Source organism: Alligator sinensis, unplaced genomic scaffold, assembly GCF_000455745.1.
Source record: "Alligator sinensis unplaced genomic scaffold, ASM45574v1 scaffold137_1, whole genome shotgun sequence".
NCBI classification, from domain to species: domain Eukaryota; kingdom Metazoa; phylum Chordata; order Crocodylia; family Alligatoridae; genus Alligator; species Alligator sinensis.
In genome coordinates this window covers 535,400-544,614 of record NW_005842545.1, presented here as the reverse complement: position 1 = coordinate 544,614, position 9,215 = coordinate 535,400, and the positions used below count along the sequence as shown (strand labels likewise).

At 56.1% G+C, this 9,215-nt stretch overlaps 1 protein-coding gene across 1 annotated transcript in view; it reads left to right on the top strand.

Moving 5' to 3' along the window:
• Window positions 1–9,215, top strand: part of IQSEC2 (IQ motif and Sec7 domain 2) — a 31,087-nt gene that overhangs the window by 21,132 nt on the left and 740 nt on the right. Inside the window, exons 6-17 of the mRNA XM_025213661.1 lie at window positions 30–190; window positions 447–608; window positions 2,185–2,307; window positions 3,109–3,275; window positions 3,887–4,026; window positions 5,039–5,164; window positions 5,478–5,577; window positions 5,767–5,926; window positions 6,385–6,557; window positions 7,471–7,520; window positions 8,902–8,950; window positions 9,081–9,208. Of these exons, the coding sequence (XP_025069446.1) occupies window positions 30–190; window positions 447–608; window positions 2,185–2,307; window positions 3,109–3,275; window positions 3,887–4,026; window positions 5,039–5,164; window positions 5,478–5,577; window positions 5,767–5,926; window positions 6,385–6,557; window positions 7,471–7,520; window positions 8,902–8,950; window positions 9,081–9,208 (1,539 nt within the window). The remainder of the gene's footprint in view (window positions 1–29; window positions 191–446; window positions 609–2,184; window positions 2,308–3,108; window positions 3,276–3,886; window positions 4,027–5,038; window positions 5,165–5,477; window positions 5,578–5,766; window positions 5,927–6,384; window positions 6,558–7,470; window positions 7,521–8,901; window positions 8,951–9,080; window positions 9,209–9,215) is intronic.

Here is a 9,215-nt window from a genome sequence, read left to right as displayed (position 1 = left end):
CACCCCCCCAGCCTCCCCAGCCTCCGCCAGGTCCTGGGGGAGGGGGAGGGGTGGGGCCTGGCAGTGGAGGGGGTGGGGTTTGCAAACAGACCTACCAGCGGGAGACACGGCACAGCTGGGACTCGCCTGCTTTTAGCAACGACGTGGTCCAGCGCCGGCAGTACCGCATCGGCCTCAACCTCTTCAACAAGTGAGGCCCTGGGGGCAGGGCTAGGAGGGCAGGGGGTGGGGCTAACAGGTGGGGTTTGATAGCAGGGGGGTGAGTGATACAGTAAGGAAGGGGTTAACAGTAGAGAATGGGGGCCTAGGAGGGAGAGGAGTTTTGTGCTCCTCACACTTGACCTACAGCCTCCACCATCACCCCGTAGTGCCCCTCACTTCTAACCCACAGCCCCCCATCACCTCACAGTGACCCTTACTCCTGACCTTCCATCTCCTCCCTACAGGAAGCCAGAGAAGGGGATCCAGTACCTGATTGAACGTGGATTCCTATCGGACACACCCGTGGGTGTCGCCCATTTCATCCTGGAGCGCAAGGGTCTGAGCCGCCAGATGATTGGCGAGTTCCTTGGCAACCGCCAGAAGCAGTTCAACCGTGATGTCCTCGAGTATGGGCCACCCCTGGGGTGGGGGAGGGACCTCTGGGGTGGGGAGGGGTAGTTGAGCTGGCGGGGTGGACAGCATGTTTCAGGAGCCTGCGTTCTGATGTGGAGGAGAACCACTTCTAGACCATCATTCCTCAAGTTCTAGATCAGTGGTTTGTGGTTCTAGAGTAGGGTCCTAGGACCAGCTGGTCCTCAGAACAGGGTGAGATTGGGGGACTGTATTGGAGTCCAGGATGCAGCCAGTATCAGCTGTTGCAGCTGGGTCCATTAGTATATCTAGAACAGGCAGCTCTAGGCCTCACAGTTGACATACCTAGAACAGAGTGGGTTAGTATGTCTAGAACGAAAAGTCCTGCTGATGCATGTTGAACCAAGGGCTTAGCATTTAGACTATTTTTCTGGTATCTAGATCCCTCTAGAACCAGTGGACTACTTGATGTACCTAGAATGCAACAGGCATGGTTCATGCATTTGAATGTGATGGGCCTCATGGTCCACCAGTGAATGAACCAGTTCCTTTGTACACAGTTTGGGTGGGCCCAGTTGGCCTATCTAGCATGAAGGGCTTGAAGTTGGCAGCTGGTCTGTCAGGAGGCAAGAGATGGGTGGTTTATCTATAACAGGTTAATTAATGTGTGTTGAAGTATTCTGAATTAATAGATTGGCCTATTTTGAAGACCTGTTGCTTTGTCAAGAACTGGACTGGTCTATCCAGAAAAATGAGATTGGTTGGCTCATCTAGAATGACTGAAGGAATTGATGTATCTAGAATACCCGTGTCAGTGGGCCCATCTGGAATGAATTGAGTGGTTGATGTATCTAAACAGGATGCAGTGGTTGATTCATCTGGATGAGACAGGCCCATTGATGCATGTAAAACAGGATAGGCTAGTTGGTATGTGGGGATTGGATGGACACCTATTAGTCTGTTTGGGAAGTATGGGTTTATGTAGACTGAACAAGTCCGTTGGTCTAGAATGAGAGACCTAGGTATGTTGGTTGATATATCCGGAAGAAACAGACCAGTTGGTTTATCTAGAACCAATGGGCTGTCTGATTAATCTAGAACACATACACCTGTTGATCTATGTGGAACCAACCAATCGGGCAGTCTGTCTGGAATGGTTTACATGGAAAACACAGGGGTAACCTGTCTAGACTGAATGGATCTGTTAATCAGTTGGATGACCCAGAACAAGTGGTGTGCTGTGGCTGGGGCTCAGGGAAGGGTGACTGGATTTGAGAGAATCAAGAACACAACTAAATCCCTGAAGCACAGAGGTGAGCATGAGCCAAGCTCTAAGTCATGGGTTCCAGAATGTTTTTCAAGACAAACAGTCTTTCCAGAGGTGGGAAGATGCATCCTTATCATGCTCTAGATCAGAGGGTGAGGAATATAAGGTGGTATTCCTGGGAAGCACTGGACAGCCTAGAATTACTGCTGTGTGGTTTAGAACAGCTGGCTAGCCTAGAGTGGAAGCTGGGTGGTCTAGAACTGCTGGTGCATGATCTAGAACCACTGTTGAGCGGCCTAGAACCAGGAGGAGTCACTCCAGCCCCTACCTCCTGCCCCCCGCAGCTGTGTGGTGGATGAGATGGACTTCTCCAACATGGAACTGGATGAGGCCCTTCGCAAGTTCCAGTCCCACATCCGCGTCCAGGGGGAGGCCCAGAAAGTTGAGCGACTCATTGAAGCCTTCAGGTGAGCCCTTGGGGTTCTAGATTCCTGAGGTTCTGTAATCTGTCAGCTACTTCTTTGTGCTTTGAAATGTTTTTGGCCATGGGAAGTCACCATCATAGCTCCACTACACTCCTGTTTCTGGTCCTTCCTTTCTCCCCACACCAGTCTCCAGAATCAGGGCTGTGCTCTAGAACATGGGCTGTATTTGCACTGGGGACAGCTCCTAGCTCCTTTCTCTCCAGGCACTATTCTGGACATGGGGCTCATGTCTGTCACTGTGGTGAAGCCTAGAACCTGGGATGGGAGTATCAGCTTTGGCCAAGAGACCCGCTGATGCCACCCTCCCCAACCAACCCACGTGGGTGTCCATGTTCTCTAACATATGTGCTCTACCGCATGGTGGTAACCTTGGTCTGGCCCCACCTTTCCCCCCAGATGATGTTCTAGATCATGCCCTTATCCAGGCAGTGCCCTGCCATCTAGAACCAGGCACTGGGGCTGTAAGAACCAGGCACTGGGTGTACATTTTTGAGCATGAGAATCAGACCTGTCCTGTCCAACCACACTCCTGCAGTTGTATCACTTAGAATCTGGGACACATGAATGACATTATAGAGCACAACTCTGACCACACGCTCCAGGTTGTGGCATGATCTAGAGCCTGAAGACTTGTTGAGCACAGGGTTTCCCTCACTGTACTCGCCCTCATCTGGTGACCTGCTGTAGAACCCAGCTGCTCTAGAATTCCATCGCTATTTCCAGCAAATAAAGGTAGTTAATGGGCAGCAGTTGTAGACCCTGATGCCCCCTCCTACCCTCCAGCCAGCGCTACTGTGTCTGCAACGCTCCGCTGGTGCGCCAGTTCCAGAACCCGGACACCATCTTCATCTTGGCTTTCGCTGTGATCCTGCTTAACACAGACATGTACAGCCCCAGCGTGAAGGCTGAGCGCAAGATGAAGCTGGAGGACTTCATCAAGAACCTCCGAGGTGAGAGCGCCCTGTGGGGACCTAGAACCACCATAGGACAAGTTTACACCTGCTGATGCCACCCTCTGCCATCCAGCTCAAATGGCTGTGGGAACTGGTATCTAGAAGAACTGGATGTGATACAGTGGTGATTTAGAACCAATGGCTACCGCCACACGGAGGTGATCTAGAACCTTGTAGACTACCCTCCAATTGACCCATAGAGATTGGCCTATCCCTGACACCGGGGGTCATGTTGGAGGGGCCCATAAGGCCTGGTTCTAGAGTGCCACCACACACGTAACAATTTGGCAAGAAGGCCAGAGGCTAGGGTTTCCAGCATTCTAGAACATATCCAAGATCTAGATCGCAGTCTAGGTCTTTTTGTGGGCCCAGAAAGGCCTGTAATAGGCTCTAGAACCTGAGCACTTCAATGATGGGTTTTAGACTGCCAGGTGTGATTGAGAATACAGCCAGACCAGCTCCAGAAACACCCCACTGTGGAGTGCAAATGGGAGGGAGGTCTGATCTAGAATACCAGCCTTGTGACCTAGAATGCAGGAGGGGAGATCTAGAGCCAGGGCAAGGGTGCAGGGCCGCCATGGCCATGCATCTGTCCATCCATCTGGCAGGGGTGGACAATGGAGAGGACATTCCACGGGAGTTACTGGTCGGCATCTACCAGCGCATCCAGAGTCGTGAGCTCCGGGCCAGTGATGACCATGTCTCCCAGGTCCAGGCTGTGGAGCGCATGATCGTGGGCAAGAAGCCGGTGAGGGGACAGGCCTCCGGGTTATGGGGTGGTGCCTTCTGAACCAAGGGGCAGGGTCTCTCGGTGAGGTGACAGGGTCTTTGGACTAGGGGGTGTGGCCTCCAGGGTTAGGAGCTTCTGGGCTGGCGGTGGGTCAGGGTTAGGGTATGGGCGAGGGGCAGTGCTTATGGGCCAGGGGAGGGACCTCTTCATTAGCGGACAGGGCCTCTGTGCTAGGGGTGGAGCCTATGGGATAGGGGCAGAGCTTCTGGGTTAGTGGGTGGGGCTTCTTGGGAAAGGGGTAAGCCTCATGGTTAGAAAGTGAGTCCTCTGGGCTAGGGAGCAGGGCTTCCTGTTTTGGGGGAGGGGCTTATAGGGGCAGGAATAGCTGATCTAGGGGCAGGATTTAAGAGTATTAACGATGGGGGCACGATTTCTTTCTGGAGGGCAGAGCTTTCTGTTTAGAGAACCTTGTGTCTTTCTGTAGGGGGTGGGGCCTCTAATATGGAGTGGAGCTTCTGAGGAAAGGGGTGGGGCCTCAGCTTTGCAGGGGAAGGGATTTCAGCATAAGAGACATGGCTTCTAGTATGACTGGCGGGTTTCCCGTCTGGGGACAAGGCCCCTGCCTCTGGGTTTAGGGGCTGTTTCTTGCCATGGGGAGGCAGGTGCCCCTGGCTCAGTGGGCGGGGCTTCAGGTCCAGGGGTGGGGCATTCATCATAGGGGTGGGCCTTCTCAACAAAGAGATGGGACTCCCTATTTCAGGCTGTGATTTCCTGCCCAGGAGGCAGGACTTCCTGTATCAAGCTATGGCCTGTGCCAGGACTTTCTGCCTTAGGATATGACTTCCTGTCTAGGGGGTGGCTCTTCCGGCTTCAAACCCCAACTTCCTGCCAAGGGGGTGGGACTTCCTGCCTGAGGCTGTCTGGTGGGGTTGCTGCTTTAGGGGATGTGGTTTTGCACCTGGGTAGGGAGACTTTCAGATGGCTCCACCCTGGCTTCAACACCTGCCCTGCCCTGCCCTGCCCTGCCCAGGTGCTGTCGCTACCCCACCGGCGCCTGGTCTGCTGCTGCCAACTCTATGAGGTGCCTGACCCCAACCGGCCACAGCGCATGGGACTGCACCAGCGTGAAGTCTTCCTCTTCAATGACCTGCTTGTGGTGAGCCCACCCTGATGCCTAGGTTTCCAGAGGGGACAGGGCCTGGAGTCTTGGGTTGCCTGCAGGGATGATGTCCAGATGCTAGGGTTCAGTGTGGGGAGTGGAGCCTGGGCATCTGGGTTCCCTGGGGGCAGGGCCCAGATGCTAGGGTTCCCTGGTTTGAGCGGGGGTGGAGGGGGGACAGATGCTGGGATTCCCTGCGGTGGGGCCTGGGTTCTGGGGCTTGGATGCCTGGGTTCCTTGGGGGTATGGGGTCCAGATGCCTGGGTACCTTCCCCACTGATACCCCCTCCCTGTCTCCTGTCTTGGCCAGGTGACAAAGATCTTCCAGAAGAAGAAGATCCTGGTGACCTACAGCTTCCGTCAGAGCTTCCCCTTAGTTGACATGCACATGCAGCTCTTCCAGAATTCATGTGAGCCCTGCCCCTGCTGCCCCCCTCCCCCCCCAAAAAACTGCACCCAGGGTCCCTCCCTCACAGTCCATAGCCCCTATATCATCCCATGATGTCTGTCACTCCCAACCCGCAGCCTCTACATCACCCTGTAGTGCCCCTCACTCCCAAACCTACAGCCCCAACTGACTTCCTCCTCCCTCATCCCAGATTATCAATTCGGGATTAAGCTGCTGTCGGCAGCACCTGGTGGGGACCGGAAGGTTCTGATCATCTTCAATGCACCGAGCTTGCAGGACCGGCTACGCTTCACCAGCGACCTGCGTGAGTCGGTGGCTGAGGTGCAGGAGATGGAGAAATACCGCGTGGAGTGTGAGTGGAGGGGGCTGTGGGATGAGTGTGAGGGGCCCCATGGGGGCTATTGTGGGGGCTGTAGGTTGGGAGTGAAGGGCACTGTGGGGTGATGAGAGCCTGAGGGGTGAGAATGAGGGGCACCTGTGTGGGAGGAAGAGGGGGTCCACCGTAAGCCGGGGGGGGGCTGTGGGTCAGGAGTGAAGAACACCAGTATGGGAGGAGAGGGGTGTCCACTGTGGGCCAGGGGGACCTGTGGGTTGGAAGTGAGAGGCACCAGGCTGGGGGGGTGTGCTGTAGGTCAGGAGTGAGGGGTCCCATGAGACTGGGGGTGATGAGGGAGCTACGGTTTTGGAGTGAGGAGCACCAAGTTCAGCAGAGGGAGAGTTGCATGTTGGGAGTGAAGGACACTGGGCTTTGTGGGGAGGCTGTGGCTCTGGAGTGAGGGTCATCATGGGGCAATGGAGGGGGCTGTAGGTTGGAGCTGGAGAAGCAGAAGGGGGTGCAGCGGGGGCCCCCAGGTGGGGGTTCTGGGGGGGATGCAGTGAATGGGTCACTGTCACGGGGCAGCCTGGATGACTCTTATGCGCTGGCTGATGGTCTCAAGCGTAGTGCCCTCAGCAGCTCCTTGCGTGACCTCTCTGAAGCTGGTGAGCCCAGATGCCTAGTTCCCCAGGATGGGGGTGGGGGGTTGGGGAAGGTGTGGAACAGATGGGATGCCAGGGTCCCTTGTGCGGGGAGGGAGTGGACACCTGGTCCTCTAAAAGGGGAGGGGTGGGATGTTGGGGTTCCTTGTGCTAGAGGGGTTGTGGAGGATGGGGGACCTGGGTTCTGTTATAGGTTTGAGAGCCCAGACACCTGGTTTCCAGCCAGCAAAGTGGGAGGGGCTAGGAGCCAGCCCGGACACCTGGGTTTTGTCTCTGCTGAGGCAGGCTGGGAGCCTAGATGCCTGGGTTCCAGCCAGCTCAGAAGGCAGATGCTGTATCCCAGAACACTTGAGTTCTGTTCTCTGTCTGTCTGGGAGCCTAGACACCAGGGTGTCACCCAGCAAGGAGGGAGGGGCCAGGGACCAACCAAGGCACCTGAAACCATCCCCACCAGGGTGGGCCCGAGCCCAGGCACTTGGGTTCTCTTCCTCATTGTTCTAGGTTTGTGGGGAGGGGGAGGGAGCAGTTGGGGCTTCCCCTGGTGGGGAAGGAGGGGAACCTCCCCATGCTGCCACAGCCAATGGGGAGCCCTGGGGAGGCAGTCAGGACCGGATTAACACTATGTGCTGGCAGGGTGGAGCTAGGTTGTGTTAGTCCTATCTGTGCCAGGATGAGAAGGGGCAGAGCCACGGCTGGGTTAACCCCTTGTGTGCCAGGCTGTGGGGGGTGGAGTCAGGGCTGGGTTAACCTGTTGTGTGCCAAGGTCTGGGCAGGTAGACAGTCTGTCTGTCTCTGTCTCTTGTCTCTCTGCCACCTGCATCTGCCGCTCTCCCATGCTCTGCTGGGCCAGCCCAGGTTGGGGGGGCTTCACTAATCCCCTACTCTGTTCCCCCCCCATCCCCCCTCCCCTGTGTAGGCAAGCGGGGGCGTCGAAACAGCGTGGGATCCTTGGACAGCACCATCGAAGTAAGTGGGGGAGGGGGGTATTCCCAGCACCTCTTTCCCCCCCTCCACATCCTTCTGCCTGTCTCTCTCCTGTCCGTCCATCCTGGACTAGGGTGAAGGGGGCAAGCGTCTCTGTGCCTCCTCCCACCCTGTGTGGTCCCCTTTGGGTCCCTTCCCACCGTGCTTTGGGCCTCTTTAGCCTCTTTAAACCACATGGAGAGAGGCAGGAGGCAGGGCTTTAAAGTTGGCTTGGCTACTGGAGGAGGGTGTAACCAGGTGAAGGAGCAAGGAGATGGGCTGTATAAGAAGCAGGATTCATTGTGGGGCGGGGCTTATGGAAAGGGCGGAGCTTAGCCACATTTGGCTCAAGGTAATGGAGTTTGTTAAGGAGTGGGGCTTGAGCAGAGGTGTTGTAGCTTCTCAGGTACCAGGACAAGTTCTAGACCAGGGGTAAGGAACCCTGGGCACTGGTGCCAATGTGTGGCACACAAAGGCATTTTGCTTGGCACATACACCTTAGGGAAGGTGCCGAGGCTGCATTGCCACAAGGAGCAGGCTCCTCACGACTCCATTGCCATCTCCCCTGGCACATCAACATATTACAAGTCAAGGTTGTGGGCGTTTTTGGCATTCTGCCCAAAAGTTGCTGACCCCTGGCCTAGACCAAGGACTTGGATGATGAGGAAGGGGGCTGGAGAAAAGGGCGGGGCCTCCTGGCATGTACTGGGTGGAGCTCAAGGGTGGGGCAGGGCCTCTTAGCCTTTAAGAAAGAACCAGGTCTCTTAGGGGTGGGGCTTCCTTGAGGGGGTGGAACCCTCTACAGGAGTGAAGGGAGCCTCCAAGTTGGGTGGGGACAACAAGGGATTGGGAGGGGGGGCAGCCTGCAGGTTAACCAGGGCAAGGCTGTGTTAATGGAGGGGCAGGGCTACACCATTTATCTCTTAGGTACCAGGCTGAGCTTTATGGAGGGGTGGAGCTTATTTCAGGGGGTGGAGCTACTTAGAGGAGGCATGGCCTCTATGTTTAATTCCTTGTGTGTCAGATTATTCATGAAGGGCTGGGGCTACTTAGAGGAGGGGCAGCCCCAATGATTAACCCCTTCTGTGTTTTTCTGGGCTTTATGTAGGGTCAGGGCATATCCCAGGGGGTGGAGTGACATGGGAGAGGGCCATATCCAGGATTCACCCATTGCATGCTAGGCTGGGCTATAAGGAGGGGCGGGGCGTATTCAAAGGAGTGGGACTACTCAGGGCAAGGCTTACCCAGTCAACGCCTTGTTAAGGAGAGATGGAACTTATCCAATCTCACTCCATGTCTGTTTCCCTCCCTTTCTCTCTCTCTCTCTCTCTCTCTTTTTTTTCTCCCCTGCCACCGTCCCCCGTTCTTCTACCCCCACCCTCAGGGATCTATTATTAGCAGCCCCCGGCCCCACCAGCGGGTACCTGCACCACCACCTCCAGAGGAGTACAAGGCACCTGGGCGCCCTGTCTCCAACTCTTCCTCCTTCCTGGGCTCTCTGTTTGGAAGCCGGCGGGGATATTATTAGCAGCCCCCGGCCCCACCAGCGGGTACCTGCACCACCACCTCCAGAGGAGTACAAGGCACCTGGGCGCCCTGTCTCCAACTCTTCCTCCTTCCTGGGCTCTCTGTTTGGAAGCCGGCGGGGAAAGGCTCCCTTCCCAGCAGGCCCCGGGCAGGCCTCGGCTTCATCCTCCT